General features: G+C 34.0%; 1 protein-coding gene across 1 annotated transcript; it reads left to right on the top strand.

Moving 5' to 3' along the window:
- Positions 1–12,881: 12,881 nt before the first annotated feature.
- On the top strand, positions 12,882–15,968 carry LOC111882440 (NADH dehydrogenase [ubiquinone] iron-sulfur protein 7, mitochondrial). The gene is made up of 2 exons (XM_023878807.3): positions 12,882–13,431; positions 15,521–15,968. The coding sequence occupies exons 1-2, from the start codon at positions 13,028–13,030 to the stop codon at positions 15,753–15,755; spliced, it is 639 nt and encodes a 212-aa protein (XP_023734575.1). The 5' UTR covers positions 12,882–13,027; the 3' UTR covers positions 15,756–15,968.
- The last annotated feature ends 4,675 nt before the right edge of the window (positions 15,969–20,643 follow it).

Raw genomic sequence — 20,643 nt, 5'->3', positions numbered from 1 at the left:
AATAATTATAGAATCGACCATATCGAGTCACGATAATTTGGTCGGGTATGACCAAAAATCCCACTTAACGTCGGTATCGGGTAGAATTCTGTCGTGTCCAATTCCCGAACACTATATAAAGTGTTTTAAGACTTCATTTGAAGCCTTTGGCCAATTTCTCACTAAACTCTCACAACCTCTCTCCTCAAGCTAGAATTAAGGTCCAAATCTCAAATTTAAGGCCTCAAATCTCTAAGGTACTTTCCCTAGCTTGTATTGTAACCTTCTTAGCCTTCAAATTCGAGTTCAAAGCATGAATTAAGACCACATTCATGAGTTTACGGCCATGGAGCCTTCATGGGCCGTAAACTCATATAACATAAGTTTTTAAGCCCTAAATCCCCTCCTAAGCAATTTTGGACTTTAGGTATGGCTTAATGACTTCATGGACAGGACTTATAACATTTAAAACATGGATTTTGAGCCATTTGAAGGAGTTTACGGCCAAGGCATAAGCTTGGGCCGTAAACTCATGTAAATGGGGTTTTTATGAACTTAAACCCTTCCAAATCATAGTTGGGACTTAGATATGACTATAAGGCTTGCAAATCTAGACTTAAATCAATTTAAACATGATTTTTGGGGGAAAAAAGTGAGTTTACGGCCAAGACATATTCTTGGGCCGTAAACTCCTCTTAAATGGGGATTTAGTGCCTTAAAACATGTCAAATTGCTTTGAAACTCAACCAATGGCCTTGTGGTAAAATCTAGATGCATCTAAAAATAGTTTAAGGGTTTGTAACACATCAAAAATGTCATTTATAGGAGTTTACGGCCTAGGAACATACCCTTGGCCGTAAACTCATAAAACTTGTTAAAGGATGCATCAAATTCACTCAAATGGCTTGTATAAAATTCTAGAATCACATGTGATTGTTTTTAAGCATCAAAAACTAACTTCTCATGAGTATAAGAGAGTTTACGGCCATAGAACATGCCTCTAGGCCGTAAACTCCCAAAAGTATGTTTAATGGTGTTCTAAATTCATAACATGGCTTGGAAAATTAACTAGAATCACATGTGATTGTCCTTTGTAGTTTAAAAACCATTTTTCTTGGCCATGGGTGAGTTTACGGCCGTAAACTCCAAGGTGGTGGCCGTAAACTCCCTTCTTTGTGGTATAATTACATTTAATTCATTCCAAGGCATTTTAGCAATCCATTCCAACAATCCCCATGTCCATTTAAGCCATTAAACACCCAAAAATCACACCAACATGAGTTTACGGACGTAAACTCATGTATGGATGTGTTATGTGGCTGTAAACTCCTTAAAATGTTTACTCTTGGGGAGTAAACTCAAGTCCCAAGTCCCTAGTGCCATTACACGTCCGAAGATGTCACCCGGGTCACTCCAAACGCTCGTTTTGAGGTGTTTAACCTCGTTGGAGTGTAATGTTCCATATAATTAGTAAATGTATCCCTAATTGTATATATATGGACATTATTTCATTTTACATAGGGACCTCGTGAGTAATCAAACCCCGAACCAACGTCTAGTATCCAAAACCGACGCATTTCCGAGTCCGGTGAGTTCATACCCCTACCTTTTCACTGTTTTTCAATGTTTTCAGGGGGGAACACAAGCAAAGTACAAGGGTTTTCTTGTACTCAAAACTTATTTTCATGTGTGTGTTTCACATTTCATATGCTTTTAATATTGATATACACAACTGATAACTAGTAGAATACAGATATCACTTAAACATTTATTTGTGAAATGGGTTTTATAAACTGTTATGTTTTATATATTTCACAAATGGTTTCCACACTTTATCAGTTAAAAGCATGACTTTACAACACATGAACAATATATTTCGTACACTGTCTTGTCCTCGGTAACATTCCACAGAGATACGCGAATGGAGGATTATCCTATTATTACTAGTAAATTTGTTATTTCGTATGATTGGAGACACATCCTCGGCGAACACTCCACAGAGATACGCGAGTGGAGGACTACACCCGTAACCAAAATCTCTGGAATTTAGAGAGCGTGACTTAAGTGTATAGATCTATACGGGGCTGACTACCCCACACCTGGCTGCTAGCTACAGCCGAACCGAAATGGTTTAAGGGTGACGAAAGTCATAAGGATTGTGGACTACTTATTTCCACAAGGCTGTGGACTACTTATTGCCACAGGTTCAGTCTTTAGTATGGTTATGGAACTCGCAACTAGGATAACAGAGATTTACTTATAGTAATAATGAACCACTTACTACATTTTCCAGATAACCAGGATTCAGTTTACATCTTTCACATCTTTTACATAAGATAACCAACATTCAGGAAGGTATGGGACCTTCCTGGGGAAACTTTGTACATAACCAGGTTTAACAGAATACATATTTCACTTTATAAACCAACATACAGGAAAGCATGGGGCATTCCTGGGTAACATATACATAACCAGAAAAGTGTAACCAACTGAATAACATTGCATCTTTTACATTAATTAACAATTCAGGAAAGTATGGGACTTTCCTGGGAATACACTGGTGCATAAAAGGAATAGAACAATGAAGTGGATAATCAAACTATACTATACTTTTGTGATACAACAACCAACTTTTAAGAAAATATGGGATTTTCTTGGCGTGTGTTACATTTCAGAAACAGAAAGGAAACATAAACATTTTTACAAAACAAAACTACTTATGAACTCACCAGCGTTATGCTGATTTTCAAACTGCTTGTGTTCTCATGTCAATGATAGTACAAGTACCCGAAGACTTACTTGGTTCAGGATCGTGTGCGTGCAAGGCTCGTTCGTTTTGTTTATATCTATATTATGTATCACAACTGTATAAACTGTGTCTTTTGAAACAAATTGTAAAACTTTTAATATGTAATGTAATGTTTGTTTCACTTTACTTACTATGTACATTGGATTTGATACTCAACGTGGAGTCAACCCCGGAAATGTTTCCGCCTTCGGTTTTTGGGGTGTGACAATAGTAGACAAAAATACGAACACGTGGATGTAAAGAATGTCGAATCAGAGATCGTATTAAGAAGTTATCATTTTTCGAAGTTTACGAGAAAATAACAAGAACCTAGCAAAATAAGGCCCCATTTGATAGTTGCTGACTGAGAAATGTCTGTCTGGGTAAGAAATCCTGACTGAGTAAGAAATCATGTTGTTTGATTATACATCTGACTGAATGTGCTGCCTGATGAAAAATGACCATTTTACCTTGTTGTGATATATAGAGATAAATGACGTTATTGAATAATTATAAAAACACACATATTGTCATATAAATTGTAAATTACACACAAGTCATCTAAAAATCCAAATAAAAATTGTCATACAAAATGTAAATTAATATTTAAAGCATAATTATGATATTTTAAAATATAACATATGAAACAAAAGATATTATTTTGAAAATATTTTATAACTATATTCTGTTTTAATAGTAATAAAAGACCTTTATGAGTTGTGGTATAAAATTTAGAGAACTTCAAATAAAAAAGCCCAAATAATGCTTACAAATCCAAACACCATTTAACCTACTTGCTCTTTTACATATTTTTATTTTTAATAATATCTTTTGAATAATCAGGCGCCGTCACATTTTCTTCCTAAACTTTCCTTCGTCGAAGCACATACACTCAAGATATCGCATACAAAAAACGACAGAGATATGGCAAGCCACACCTGTTTTATACAAAATTGTAGACAAGAAATCATAGAGCTACACAAGAAACGTTCGTCGGGTATGGAAGCATTGAAAGAAGAGAGGTAGGACAAGGGAATAAGTGGAATACGCATCTCCTTTCTCAGTCAGCCAATTGCTCTCTTCTAACTGAGTCAAATTTCACTTTCCAAGTCAGATGCTACAAATTGATTTACCAAACAGCTTTTAACTAACCGAGTTAGACAAAAATGTCTGACCTGACTCGGTCAGATGATTATCAAACAGAGCCTAAGATGGCAGTTGGCCACATTTAATGTTGCCAACCACTATCATTTAAGGCCACCAACTGTCTGACATGTCTACGTGGAACGTAGAAGCAAGCTACACGACGCATAAGTTAAAAACCTACCTATAAATAGAGGGATTGGCCTCCCTCATTCCTTGCACCAATTTCCTCTCAAATCTCTCTTTCTCTCTCTCTCTCTCTCCCTCCCTCTCGAGGTTTCGGTCCCTCATGATTTGATTTCTTGTTTTGTAATCTCGTTAGCAAAGTGTTGGAAGGATCCTTAAGAGAAGGATCAAGCGTCAAATTTACGCTAATCGTTTTCCGAGTTATTCGTCAGTAAGGTAAGTGACACTTTCGCTTAAGTATAACTTAATGCAGAGTATTTACGTTGTCATTATTATTAACCTGAGTATGAGATTAATTGTTTATCCCAATTATCATATTGATTGTTCTACTTACGAGAGTAGTGTCTAGGATATATATATGTTGGGCTATTTGTTGGATTTTAGAAAGGTTTTATGTCAAAATGATCTTGCCCCCCTAATGTTTTGACCGGCTAATCCTTATTTGATAGTCGTTTCAATGTTAATGGGATTAGTGAAGGATCTAGGTTTTAGTTACTATATTTCCATAGTTATTGATCACCTGTACTTATAGGTTAATACATATTTGGCGATCAATGTGTAACATACATGTTTTAAAATCATGTTTTTTAATGAATAAAACTGTGAAATATTATGTGAAATTGAGTGTTGAGTTCTAACAGATAGTTTTTACTAGAAATGAAGTAAAACTATGTTTAGAATCACTCAGAAAATGTTGGAAGTCTTATGAGATTCCAATTAAAAGTCAAATAGTGAAATTTAGCGAAAATATAAAACTTGAAATAATTAAAATTTTATTATTGAAAGTTGTAGATAATCTCGTTAGAAACATTTAGGCAAAAACCTCGTCGAAATCCGAGTTATAACGAAGAAGTTATGACCAATTGAAGATTCGCAACAAAACCGACACGGCGCCGAATGACGTAAAAAGTGAGTTTTTGATAAACTACTTTTTAGCCTTAGTAATCTAAATGAAAGTCGTAGTATTCATTAAACCGAGAAGTTCGATAAAAAGAACGCCAAAATCTGACTTCGTATGAGGAAGTTATGATTTTTCGAAGTTTCAGCTTAGCAGTAGACAGCTAAAAACTTGAATTTTAGATCGAGTGGTTTTTAGCCGACACAACCTAAACGAGAATTGAAGGTCTCGTCATTAGTAGTACAACGGTAAAAAGTCTGACGAAAACGGATGTCGGATGAAGAAGTTATGAATTTTTAACGGATTTTCCTGTCCCGGTCTGTTAAAAAGAACAATATTAAAATTAAAGTCAAAATTAGCAGATGAATTCTAAACAAAAGTTGTAGAGCATAATTTTAGCTACGTGTGCATATAAAGAAAGTCAAAATCGGAGCTCGTATGCAAAAGTTATGGATTTTACAAGATTTGGCACAAAAATCGAGAAATTTCGCATGAATGGTGCTGCCACGTCGCCTGAACAGTACCAGCCACCAAGACCAGCCACATATCCGACGTCGATGAGTCATGCGCGCCACGTATCACCGGTCCCTCGCATGTCCGATGCGTGCCGCTTCCGGATTCGATCGATGCCGCGACCAATAGCCTTCCGACGCGCGCCTCGCATCGCTGGAGCCAGTCCAAGCCTCGCCGAAGCCGCCACCTGTTCCGAGCCTCACTGCTGACTCGCCTTCCCCCTTTGCGTGTCCCTTTCCCTCGCTGCCACCGAGCTGCTTCGTTGAGTCACCCTTCTTGGCCGAACCTCGCATGCGAGCCACGTGCTTTCTTCTCCCTGCTTCGGATCCGAGGCTCGCTGCTATATCAGGTTGCGAGACCTCCCGAGTATTTTGGAGAATTTTGCCACTTTTTCACCCTTTTTCAATATTTTTAGTATTTTGACTTCCCCCATAGCATCGATACTGATTCCAAAGCCCGAAACACGCTCCGAGACTCGCGAGAAGCCTGAAAAAATTATCTTTTCGGTTTTGAAGCCCTACCTTCGCAGAGCCCGGTTTTCAATTAAGCTCCCGGTTTTCAACATAGAAAGTCATGTTTAAAGCCGAAGTGCTGCCCAAATTACTATTTTGACCCCCGGTTAATTCAAGGTGAGTTCAATATATATGAACAATTGTATGTTATGTTTTATATGTGCTATGTGCTTTTCAGTGTTATTATTCCGAGTTATTTTCCCGTGTTATTTTATTCGCTATTTTTATAGCAAAAGTAATACCTTTGACCATGTGATCAGTGAAAGGACTTAGATTCACATTGGTACTGGTACGTAGCCTCTGGCCATGTAGAGCATGTCTCCGTAAGAGAATGACTTCTATTCTATGGCATTGGCAAATTGTTAGACAGGGCTATAAGCCTGAAATCTACCAAGATGTTAATCAGAAATCTTATGTCTTCTGTGCCATTTGGGCTGAAGCTTTATTGATGTATATCAAGTATGGAATTTGTTATGTCTCATTGATTGTATACCTTTGAATCAAGTCATTGATTGATATGGAAAGCTTAACACATTATTCACATATGCCTTTGTTGCTCCTTGTTTCTCTTTGCTTCTGCCATATTGAATTATATATATGGCATAACGTTATATTGTATCTATTATTGCACTCACTAAGCATCACCGCTTACCCTATCAATGTTTAACAATTGCAGGAAATAAGTAACCAGTATGATCATATACTGTTGAAAGATTTAGAATAATTTGTAATAATACTTTTGTACTTCAGCTTATGTTTGTATAAATTACAATATCCTGGGTAGTTATGTATTATATAACACTTTGTAGTAGTCGGTTTGTATCCAGTAGTTTGTAACCTCTTTATCAATGTAAAATATTGCTTTTATGAATATGCAAGTAGCATGTTTTGGAGTAATAACATTGTGAAGTATGAAAGTTTGGGTCTTTCAGAAATACGAAAGTTGGGGTCTTTCACAATGTCCGCCAGTTATATCGTTGATAGTTGTTCGAGTGACTGTTCATGTGAGTTTCTCATTATACTATATATTGCGGTATTTATCCTATATATGCTAGGATATAGTTATGATGTAGTGCGTTGTTAAGCAAGTAGACTAGTTTAGCCATTTGCCTGTTGTGTTGGATTGTTTATTTTTCTGTCTGTTATATATGTCGACATATTCTGTTATGAGTTGCGGGCGGACAAACTTTACGCAGACGTCCAAAGGGGTGGACCAACTTTGTGTTAAAGGCCATTATATGTATGCATTGTATGTATATTGTTGCATGTGATATTTTGAATAACTCACCAAGTTTCGCTCTTACGATTGTGGATTAAATGTCTTTTAGGTACTTGAGAAGGGTAAGACTCGACTATACACACGCATTGACATCATGTTTTGAGATTTATGTATGTTCTATCTTATACTCTGATTTGAATAATTGAGTTTTGATTATCAAACAATGTTTTTCTGTATGAATGAACAAATGTTCGAAATGAAATATTATCTTTTAAAATGAAAAACTTGGTAATAAAAATGAGACGTTACAAAAAGACCGTACATTTTTCCGGATTACATTTTTTCGGATCCAGACTATATGAGTGTTAGATTCCGGACAAGATAAAGTCAACCACTATCAACTACAAAATTATATATATATATATATATATATATATATATATATATATATATATATATATATATATATATATATATATATATATATATATATATCATGGCAGCAGAAATCGCTAATTGGCCGCTAATCGGTGGACTAGCGATTAGGGATTAATCGATTAGGCGGGGATTAATTTGGAGATTATCGGGGACCATTAATATTAAGAAAATTATTCAAAAATTTATAAATCTAATTTTAATCCTACAAAAAAAGTGATTAATCGGCGATTAGGTCCGATTAGGTCTGACTTTGACCTGCGTTGACTAAATCCGATTAGGTCCGATTAAGTCCGATTAACTCCAACTTTGACCTGTATTGACCAAACCCGATTATAGTGACCGATTAGCAATAAATCTCATCGGTGGAGATCCGATTAGCGATTAATCGGCCGATTAGGCCGATTTCTGCAACACTTATATATATATATATATATATATATATATATATATATATATATATATATATATATTTCAAAATGTATAAACCTAGTCATTTTTTTCAAATGTTTTATTTATAATTGTTAGTTCAATGTTTTTTTTGGTAAATGGTAACAATTTAAAAAAATTATAGTACCATGATTTAAACTTAGATTACTAAATAATATAAAACTATAAATGACTAATGGCATCTTTAAGGGTGATTTTTTATAACTTATTATTGTTGATCAACCACTTATTATCATTGAAGCATACATCTTATTTGTTTTTTATTGATCATTCATTATATATTAAGGTTATGTTTGACGCGTCACAGTTAACTGATTATCCAACTTATTTTTTTGATATTTCTAAGTTGTCATGTATGACAAATCAAAATGTAGTTTATAAGTTAGCGTTTTAAAAAGCTATTTAAACTAGTTTTGACTAAACTGCACAAATGGTCCCTGTGGTTAGCTGAAAATTATCACTTTGGTCCAAAAATGTTTGGACTAGCACCAGTAGTCCAAAGTTTTCATTTTGTTGTGATTTTGGTCCAATTTACTTTAAACTTTTTGTATTGACAATTTTACCCTTGTTTTTTGCTTTTTCAGTTTTTTGATTTATTTAAATATTTTTATGATTATCTCTCTCCCTCTCTCTAAACACAATACAAAACACACCATAATTTTAAAGTTCTTCAAAAAAAAAGTATATAAAAAAAAACACAATCATAAATCCGAAACATTTCTAGAACTAAATAAAAAAAAATCTTAAAATCGAATGTGAAGCACCAAAAAAACCTAGAAAATGAATATGAAATTGTATGTTCTTCAAAATTATTTCTGGAACTAAAAAACCGAAAAACAAATATGTAATCGATTTGTGTGTGTGGGATGGATCAAGAAACATCACTCATTTAACAGGATCTACTAGACAACATTTGGTTTCTCCTTGAAATATGATTGTAAGAAAGATCAGTAACCTTAATAGAAAACCCAAACGGTTTCAACCCGCCATTAAAATTGATTTACAGCCAAATCGAGCTCGTCGTAAAGGTGAAAGCATTGGAAAAAACAACGACGAGATCTCGGCTACATGAAGAACTCGAACTCTAAACCAAATAAACCCTAATCCCACCATTTTCATCCAAATCAATGGCTACGGCTCTACAAACCCTAATATACTACCATCGGATACAACCAAACACCACTCATCATCTTCTCCACCCTTATTCCTTAATCACAGCCTACAACCCATCATCTTTTCCACCAGTAGATCTGTTCGGAGTTGTTGAATCACAACCAACAAAAAAAAGCTCTTCATCACCACTTTTGGAAACTCTAGTTGCGCCACCTGTCCAAACCATATCGCCGCCATCAGATGAGAATAGTCTCCACGCAACCCTAGCCGCCATGAACATCCCGGATCTATGTATGAGGGAGTATCAAATGAAGAAGAAGGTAGATGAAGAAACACAGTTCACCGATGGATTTGAATCAGATGCACGAGGGATTTGAATCAAATGTCGCTATGAACATCTCCAACTGGATGAACGAAGGTGATGGTGGCGTAGTGGGGAGTCGCTGAAGTTGAATTAAATGTAAGAGGGATGAGAAGAATATATTCATGGTTTGAGGCCAAATTTCTTTTGATTTTCATACCCAATCACAAAAACCAAAGAAGATGAATGGTGTTAAGGTTTTAGAAGTGGGATGCAGACGACGATGTGACAACCCGAAATTTCTAGCTTTCATTCTTCATTGTTGTTAAAGTTAGCTTCGATTTGCTATTTTATAATGAAGTTTTGGGTCTAAAAGAGTGCTTAAAGCTTAGTATAAGTGAAATACGTGTCGGAGGATGGGTTAGATTGAGTGTAGCATTGGAAAAACGGGCCAAACACACCAAATCAGGTGTGTGCGGCCAGCCAGCCGCACACAGGCCAACCACACACACCTCCAGCCGCACTCACTCCCTTATATATACTATCCATAGTCATTTTAGTCATTTCTTACACTTCTACAAAGCAAGGACCCAAAAATCCTCTCAAGTATCATCCGGAAAGGCAACATCTTTCACCAAGAACACCAAGAACACCATGTTTTCTGGCAGCACACGCTTCTGGAAGCACACCTGGGCGCACACACACATATAGTGTGTATTTTGGCCATACACTCTCTTGTATAGCCTTATAGCCCTTCATACAATCATATATGGCTGTAACACTTCAATATAAGTGTTTACCAGTCCCTAAGGTGGTCCCAATTCATTAATTAGTTGTTCATAACACTAATTATATTCGTATATGTGCCAATATATGCTCAATAGGATTCGCGTGTGTACTCAAGTCACCACTTGGTACTTAGCAACTAATCCAACATTGTCATCAGAACCACTCACTACAGGTGAGTTCATACCCCTAAATTAACCTTTGAAATGTTTTTAAATGCTTTTATTGGGGGGGGGGGGATACAAGTTGAACAATTATAGTTATTATATCAATCACATGTGATTAATGACTACCAAGCAAATGGTTTTCTTACTTTCCAAGCTATTTATCAAACTGTTTTACCTCAAATTGTCTTACAAACTCCTTTAATTGTCAAATAATTTTACTTAAACTCTTTTAAACTTATATTCTGTATATCTGTATAAATATAGTTATATAAGTAGGATTGAAAAGACTTAGGACTGCTAGTCTACCCTGCTTCCTGTTCTTGTTTGATGTGGTCTTAGGGTATCAAGGTTAGTTGTCCGAAGGTCGTTTGAATCCTAGTTATATATTATGTATATGTATATAGATATAAAAGGTTATTTCTTTCATTCAATTCCATGCCCTTGGGTAGCAAAGGTATACAAACATGTTCATACTTTACTAGTAAGCTACCATAGGGGTAGTTTAGGAAGATACTATTACTAGAACAATGAAACATACAATGAGTCAGTTCATACATGAGTCAATACATACTATGATGAGAATCAAACATGAAACAGAGTGATGAGAAACAAACTATAGACACTATGATGAGAAACAAACATACAAGCTAGACAGAGAAAGAACACACAATACAGCTAGTACACAAATCACATTTCATATACATTAACCACATTTATGTGAGCCAATAAGCAGGGCATGGCACTACCTGCCATGACTGCTTTTGTATCAGAATCTCCTTCATTGGGGAGAGTATTGAGTTTGCGTATAGATCTATAGTGGATTGACTATCCTACACCTTGCTGCTCGCTACAGTGGGACTTGCAAGTCTACGGGTGCCAAACGTCATTTTTACGGCATCTTACATTGTCGTTTTTCAGCTAAGTCGGTAGCAAGATACAGGCCGATCACATGTTACCTTAAAATTTACATTACGTATAAGGTAGTTAGTACAGTAGTAGTTACTAATTACTACATTACAGTACTATAACATTTTCCTTTTACTTTTTTACTTTGTGATATTCACACAATAAGTAATAATGTAACAACTATATTTTGGTTAATAGTAGTCGGATTTGGGGAAAATACACACTTTTACAAGAGACACACACACAAATACTAGATGCCTTGGTAGAATGCTACTGTTAGTAGAAACCATAGGGTTTTCTAGGAGAGTTCAATCAAATACAACATTTTTACAAACATACATAGTACATCTTACAAATGCTTTCATACAAATACAGACACTAATATACTTATGATCTCACCAGCTTTAAAGCTGATACTCGCTTTCAAAATAACTTGTATTCTCAGGTCGTCAGTAGACAGGTACATGTGTCAGGTTTTGAGAAGAAGGAGCTCATTCAAGACTCCTCTTTCATTTTTGATGTATATAATTTTTGGTGTCTATAATACTTGACAAAACACACTTATATGAAATTATACTATTAATACAATGGATGATGTTGTTATTTGTTTACTACTTTGCATTGTTGTGATACTGTACATGACGTCCTCCACCCCAGAACGTTTCCGCCGTTCATCGGTTTTGGGGGGTGTGACAGACGACTTGAGAGAAAGAGAGAGAGATTTATTTCTATTTTTATTTTCTTGTTTTTTATCTGAAAATTAGGAGAGAGAGAGAGAGAGCAATTTTTATTTTTATTTTTTGTTTTTTTAAATCTAAAAGTCAGAAAAAACAAATAAGAGAAAAGAGAAAATCATATTAACATGGGCAAATCTGTCATTTTGAAAAAAATCAGAACAAATTGGACCTAAAACGCAACAAAATGAAAGTTTTGGACCACTGGTGCTAGTCCAAACATTTTTGGACCAAAGTGACAATTTTCGACAAACCACATTGACTATTTATGCAGTTTAGTCACTAGTTTTTTAAGAGTTTTAATTTTTTTTTTCAAATATATCTCTTAATTAATTATAAAAAACATATTTTTAAATGCCTTTTAATATTATTATATAAATTTTAGATAGCAGTCAGTGGCAGAACTAGAGTCAAAATAAAAGGGTATCCTGACAAATATTGTATCTCTAATCTCTTCTAAGTTAATAACCTAGAAGGGTAATAAATTTTCAAATCGTTTATATTAGGTCTTTAAGGTATTTTTTTGTACATATTATGCCAATATGGTTGTTATAACCGTTTAAACGATATTTAAACGGTTATAACAACCATGTTAATGTAATATATACTGAAAAAACCTTACGAACAAATTTGAAACCTTATTTAACTTCCTTGGTCATTAACCAAACTAGAAGGTCTTAAATCAAATGGAAATGCAAAGTCCTTAAATCAAATGGAGATGCCTGCGACGTATTTGATATTCATTGAAACACGAACACACCACTGTTATCGATCATTTTTAGCCGACTCGACCCGTCCAAACCTAAACAACCCTCTTCTTCCCCTATCAACCTTAACAAAATCTAATAATCGTCACAAACCCTCTCTCTCGACTCAGCGATTCTCTCATCGGTCTCGATGGCTCTCCTTGCCAGGCAATCGCACCGCCTCGCTCTGCTGGCCTCTTCCCAAAGAGCCGCCGCATCGATCCACACAACCGTCCCGGCGTTAGCGGAAGGCTTCTCCTCCCCGGCGCCCTACTCTCGACCAGGTCCACCTTCAACGGCTTCCCCGGAAGGTTTATCAAAGACGGCGGAGTTCGTGATCTCCAAGGTGGACGATCTAATGAACTGGGCACGTCGTGGATCTATCTGGCCTATGACCTTCGGCCTTGCTTGCTGTGCCGTCGAGATGATGCACACTGGCGCTGCTAGGTACGATTTGGATAGGTTTGGGATCATTTTCAGGCCTAGCCCGAGGCAATCTGATTGTATGATTGTTGCCGGCACTCTCACCAACAAGATGGCTCCTGCTCTTCGAAAGTACGCCCTTCTTACCCTCTCATATGTTTGATGTGTTCATATATCTGTATTGTGAAGAAATCCCTCAGACTTCAAATCTTGGTTTGGTAATTATTTTGAATGGAAATGATTAGCATATATAAATCAAGGCTATATCGTATTTTTTGGACTTCTAGGGTTTATGCTTGTGGAGCTGTTCTATCATGATGGCAACCACAAACAAGTACTCACTATCACTTTGTTCTAGAGGCTTAATAGGAACCGATTTTGATGTTAGGTTTTGGTTGTGCTGCTTGAATCCTTGGCTGGTTATTGTAAGTGATGATGTGTATTTGTCTGTGATCAAGAATGCATCAAGTTTCTATAGTAGCCATGATCTTAGTTGGATGTTATTTATTGTGATTTGTGACAGCCATGCCAATGGATAGTATTTTTACTGACACCCCTTAACCTGCAGCAAAGTTATTATGTCTTTTTCATTCATTTTCTTTATTAATTTTGAAGGGAAGTTCATTAATCGGGTCAAATCCTTCAATCACCTGACCTAGTTCATTTGTAGTTTAGGTTTGGGTAATTTAGATTGCCTGAAACCTGAATAAAAATAAATATTTTTTTTAAAAAAATTCTTTTTAATGATAGCTTATTCCTTTCTTTTTTGGTGGATGAACCTCTGCTTCCATTTGAAGTTAAGGAGATGGTTGTTTTGAAATTGTTTATGTGATATTTTATAATCAAAATCAAAGGAGATATGGTATGGCTGTGCCTTTGCATCTTGAAGTGGTAGTAATCACTTTTGATCAATGTGCTTGGTAGATTTTAAGTAATTTACTCACAGATTGCATATCGTTGAATCAATGAATCTTTTAAAAGGCTTGCAAATTATTCTATCAGTATATTTAGAAAACGGTTGTTGTCTATAGTTCCACCAATTAAGCTAACTTATTTTTTCTATGTATGTTGGTATTAGTTCACTAAAAGGAACACAATTCAGCGACTTAATAATCCCTTGTTTTTTTTTTTTTTTTTTTTTTTTTTTTTTTTTTTTACAAAAGCAAACTAGACATGAAGAGTTAGAATTGAGTTTGCACAAGCTCTATCAAGTGAATCAAGAATCTTATTTTAATTTGAGTTTGGGCCTTTGGGGAGAGAAAAAGAGGCTTAAGAAATAGTCGAGTTTGAAAGAGAACTTTTGGGAGCTCTTATGAATCTTATAACGTAACGGTGAGAGATGATGTGCTGTTGTTTATTGTCATTAGGAGGGGCTGGCGCCCCATAGTTTAGCTCAAAATGGGAAATAAGTAAGTAGTTAAAAGTTTTCTTTGATAATCATTTTTGTAGAAGATAACATACTCATATGGAAACATAAAATTACTTGTTATTCGGTCTTTACCCTAATTTTGTGACATTTTCTATGCGGAAAGCCCCAATAATATATATATATATATCTTTTTCAATATTAAAAACTTCAGTTTAAATGTTGTACAAAACATAGAGATATCATAGATGGCATAATAACTATAAACCTTTTTTGTTTCCTATTTTGCTGCTGAAATTCACAAAAGTTATAACTAATTGTACAATATGTGTATACCCCAGGTGTTACTTTCTAGAACTGCTTTTATTATATTTCTTCCGGCCCTTTAATTTTAACTTTTTGTAGAGGCAGCAATGCATACAAAGCTGTGGAATATATTGCTTGACAACATCATTTAATAGTCTAAAATAATTAAATATGTATTTATCTGAATTAGTTGATTTCATAATTAAGAAAGACAAAGTTTTGGTGTTGCGTGAATTTAAAAATATGTATTGTGCTTAGGGCTATTAGTAGAATGGTAAATCGGAACTGAATGGATAGAAGAGAAATGGAATGATTGAATTGAAGTTGGGTAAGCTCAGATTAACATGCAGCAGAGGTTGTATTGAAGGACATATGTGTTGTTTTTGAAAAATAATAGTATAATAGTAATAGCCTGGGAGATAGTTGGGTGGTATTAGCAATGTGGTGGTGTGTTTTTAAAAGCACAAGCAGTTGCATATTTTGTTGTAGAAATAGAAATAGAATATATATGATGTGATGTTAAAAAAAAAAGTGACTGTGGTGTGGCAGGGTGTATGATCAGATGCCTGAGCCACGGTGGGTGATATCGATGGGAAGCTGTGCAAATGGAGGGGGATACTATCACTACTCTTACTCTGTTGTGCGTGGCTGCGATAGGATTGTCCCCGTCGACATCTATGTCCCTGGCTGCCCCCCCACAGCCGAGGCCCTCTTGTACGGCCTTCTTCAGCTGCAGAAGAAGATCAACAGGCGTAAGGACTTCCTTCACTGGTGGACCAAGTAATAAGTAAAACACTTCCTACTTCTGCCATCCAATAAGCTTTCTGTATTTCTGCTTTTCCTGTTTGTTTATTATAAGACATAACCTTCTTCTGTTCACTGCTCTTTGTATGTTTCTATCCATGATTGCTGCTTTTGTTAAACATGGGGATTTTATTGAATAAGACCCACCTGAAACAAAACAATGCCTTTTATTATCTACATACTTTTTAATTTACTGTTTAATTCTCCCAATCAACTAACTTATAGGGGATCCTGCGTTTTTTTTTTTTTCATATACAAAGTCAGGGAAATGATGTTCTGTTGTTGCTACTCTACTCCGATTCATTTTTTTAGTACCACATTGTCTCCCAAGTCTTGTGAGTTCTTAGACCCATCTTTCCCAGCATTATTTTATTTTTACCCCATATTTCCTACTTTCCATTTTTACCATGCATTTCCTCTTCTTTTTGTCACACACAGACATGGAATGGTTTGCCATGTAATGCTATATTTATCTTGTTTTTTATTTTTTTATTTTTTTATTTTAACAATTTCATTTAGATAATAAATTTCATTAATTGAAATAAGAAATAAGTAAGTTAAAAACTTTAAGGACATAAAAGGAAATTAAAACATTAATATCATTAAGCGAATCACTAAACGGAAGAACCAAATAATGCATGTTAGATCCAATGTGAGGTGAGGTTACTGCTTCAAGTATATTTGTTGCATATCGATGATCACTCGCATGTATCGACCATGGTATGCTGAAGGGAAATTTCCCCATGCCCAATGCAGGCATTTCAAGCTTCCTAGCATAATCACATATTTTCAAAAATTATATAGACTTTCTTGTGCGTTCGGAGTAGACATTCTGAAATTCCCATCCAATGCATAGACTTGAATACCGTATGTTAATTGAAAAAGTGTGGCTGTGCATGTTTTTCGTGGACTAAACTTCTTGATTTGAATGTAGGTGGAAATATTGACACTCTCTCGTTAAATCTTTGACTATATGTTAATTAATATAAAGCTTTATGTATCTAAAACTACCGTAAAAAATTATACCGTTGAAAAGTCATGTTCGCTAACGTAGTCATGCATGAGACATTGTTGGTCAGCTTCACGGTCTTTTTGTATGTATTTTCATTTTCTCTAACACAAATTTTTGGCTTACTTATTGTTTAAAATATCAAACATTATTCTCTTTAACCCTTTAGCAATGCATGTCAAACATTATTCTCTTTAACCCTTTAGCAATGCATGTCGCTGTTTGCATCACAAATTCAAATGTTCCGAAGAGGAAGATGACAGAGACATTTTAAGTGTAATAGATATAAAATGTAAGCACAGTTTGGTATTTATATTGGATAAAAATTAAAAAGGAAACGAAAAAGAAGAAAAGTAGTTGTTGATATGGGTGAGAGGAGAGAGATTCAACATCCAACTACTGAGCTTGACACAATTCTACTTTGCCGAGTACATGTCGTAGTGTTTTCCGAGCTGAGCTATCTTGCTAAGGCCTTTGTCGTGCATCAGTGCCATTAGCCTTAGGCTATCGTGACAAGTGTTTCAAGGGAATGTGGAATGACCAATGAATATAGAATAGATAACTTTTGGGTTATAGAAAAATACAATGATCTTTTAGAAATGACAAGGGAAAGCTGATTAAGGATAGTACTAAGGTTATCGTTGGAGTTAAAAAAAAATTTATTTCTTGAAAATATGTTGCTTGTAAAATGGGATTGAAATCATGTTGAATGAATATATTTGTAAATAACATGCCATACAAGTTAGGAAGGACAAAATATAATTAAGGAAACGAGTTTAGCTCAAATCCCCTATTATAATAAAAGAATCCTTTTGTCTATGTGGCATCTTCTCAAGCTATAAATTTGCAAACTAAAATTTCTATTTTGCCCTTCCTTTGAATTTATACTGTTTAATATATATCGATATCAATATCAATAAATCAATAAATTTTTTTAAACAAATCTATTATATATTCAAATTCAAATTTGTTCCGTTTACCCTTTTCATCCAAAAATCACGGCTCTAATCCTTTAATTTCGGCTTCTTTTTGGAAACTAAATAACCTATAAACCTGCCATTTTGTAATTCAAAACCATCACCACACATATGCCGTTACCACTCTTTCTCTCTGCCACTAATATCATCGCCCTTCATGTCCATCGTCGTCTCATTGCGACTATTTTTTACACCTTCATCTCTCTCCAATATTATTATGATCCTCAATAATATTGATACAAGAAACCAGTAACATTGTCTCTCTCTAAAACCATATTATATTGTTTTAGTTCTTAGTTCATTACTCTATATGAAATTAACATGGGGCTATGGTTTTTTGCTAATTGGAACCTTCGATTATGTGCAAATCTTGAATTTTTTTTCTTTGAATTAGGCTAAATAGTTACCGAATTTATGGTAAGTTGATAATTTTTCACTCCATTTCCTTCATGATCCCTTTATGTTTATGAGATTATATACGTCTCATCACAAAACATAGGATGACGTTTTACATTTTCCCTTTCAAGCATCTATATATTTTCGGTTATATCAAGCTAAATCCATCATTCATCTGCAGAGGAGTTCAGTAAGTCAAATAAGTCAATGGAATTATTCTCTCTTGATTATTTGTTTTTTTAATTTTTTAAATGACTCTAAAGACCCAACTGATGTGTGTTTATTAATAAACTTTGTTCATCGTGTAGGATATTTACGATTTTGTGTGTTGTGTGTGTGTGTGTTTTGTGCATTTTTGGGTGTTCTTTTTGTTTGTATTAATTCAAATGGCATCACTGTATTATATAATAAAATAGCAATGCAGTTTCAGTTCTAAGCCAAATATATCATCATATTTTAATTTTTTCGTCATGTTCTATTTGTGTTTTTTCTTTACCTTTTGGTTAATTTTGATTAGATATGTGTTTGATATAATGCAAAATTTAAAAATCAAACGTAAATTGATATTATGGTAATAGAATTACAAGTTCATTGGTTATATCTATTCATTAGTTATTTCATGTATTGTTTTTGTTAAATTTTGTAAATAGGGACCTCACAAACGCACACATATTTTTTTTAAAAAGTTGTTATATTAACCCGGATGGTTTCAAAATGTTACTCAATTTTAACACTCCACTTTAAAAGTATTTTTAGGGCAATTTACTTTAAATAAAGACATAGTTTAAAGTAAATTATTACATTGTTACGAAATATAAGCAGTGAAAGTCATGTGTACCATATTAGATGGTGAAAACAAAGATTTATTTCTTTATATATATATATATATATATATATATATATATATATATATATATATATATATATATATATATATATATATAGTAGAATTTCATTTAAAAAAATGTACAGTCTATTGCATTGTAATTTTCAAAGGTGGAGAAAACAAAGATTTAGTTTGTAATGATGAGTTAGGATTAAGATTTCTCTATAAATATATCCAAAGGGTAAGTAAGATGCATCCTGGTACTTTTTTGTGAAATTATTCATTTATTTACTTAAATTTCCTATTTACATCTTTGTTATACTCATAATAAGTTTTGATTTAATTCCAATGCTAAACCTTTTTTCATTCAATTTATCTGCCTATTAAAATGGTTCGTATTCCAATAGAGAAACCAAGTTTTGCCCTTCTAATTTAAAGTATTGCTGCACAATTTTAGATAGAGATGTACAATTTTAGATAGAGATGTTTGTGGACGTTAATTTATGAATCTTCTTTTGCCTACCACTTTTCTGTTTATGAGGTTTAATTTTTCCATATCTAATTTGTTTCACATCTGGTTCGTTTTATGTGGGTTTTGCATATCTGGTTTATTTCAAACACTCCATGCAAAGTGTTGTTAAGCATGAAATTACTATTCATCGAATGGTTGTTGCATTGTGTGTATTGCATTCTTTTACTTCCATATCTATAGACTATAACATCACTGTAGGTGGTGTTTGCTAATGTTTTGTTAATAACTTATATTACTAGGCGCGAGACCTCTATATTATACGGGTTGATTTAAAAAAGATTAAACATTAAAGTGTAAACATAAAATATTTTTTAATATACAACTTTAAAATAAGAAATGAATAAATGTATTTATTGCAATTTAATATCATATATATATATATATATATATATATATATATATATATATATATATATATATGATATTTAATACTTTACATATATAAGTATATGACTTTAATTTTAAAAATTGAAATACACCTTAAATTGACAAGTGGATAATATTTATTTCAAAAATACTACAAAATGACAAGTGTTAAAACTCATCGAAAGATTGACATGTGACAAAAAAACCTTCATTTATTAAGGAGGATTTCAACATTTCAAATTTCTAAAGGATTATAACTATTGCCACACTATTTGAAATCTTTATCCTGTAAAACCTATTTAATTCAACAATTTGTTCTTTTTATTACCCTTTTAATACAAATATTTTGTAATTATACCGAGTATTGCTTATATTTGTTAACCTACCTTTGGTGGTAGGTGTAACCGGTGGTACGCATAAATTTATAAGTTATTAAAAGTCTTTGTATCAAGACAAAATTGCAAGAATGGTCCATGTGGTATGTCCAAAAATGCTACTTTGGGCCAAACAGGTTTGGACTAGCACCAATAGTCCAAAAATTATCATTTTGTTGCGTTTTTGGTCCAAAACAGTTTAAAAAGTCTAAAAATAACGGATTTGCCCTTTTCTATTTGTTTTTTGTTTTTCTCTTTGTTATTTAATTATTTTATAACTAAAAAATATAAAAAAATAAAAGAAAATCTCTCTCTCTCTCTCTCTAGATAACAACCAACATACCCTCTCTTCCATCATCTTCCTCAACGAGCTCTCCATCAAAAACAC

This window comes from Lactuca sativa, chromosome 5 (genome assembly GCF_002870075.4).
Source record: "Lactuca sativa cultivar Salinas chromosome 5, Lsat_Salinas_v11, whole genome shotgun sequence".
Classification (NCBI taxonomy): Eukaryota; Viridiplantae; Streptophyta; class Magnoliopsida; order Asterales; family Asteraceae; genus Lactuca; species Lactuca sativa.
Note: the sequence above shows the minus strand (reverse complement) of the source record. Positions and strands in the feature narration are given on the sequence as shown.

What these genes read in the sequence shown, in the direction of transcription:
- LOC111882440 (XM_023878807.3), top strand. Translation starts at nt 13,028, where the DNA reads ATGGCTCTCCTTGCCAGGCAATCGCACCGCCTCGCTCTGCTGGCCTCT. An exon ending in ATGGCTCCTGCTCTTCGAAA is followed by an intron (nt 13,432 to 15,520) that starts GTACGCCCTTCT and finishes GTGGTGTGGCAG; the next exon opens with GGTGTATGATCAGATGCCTG.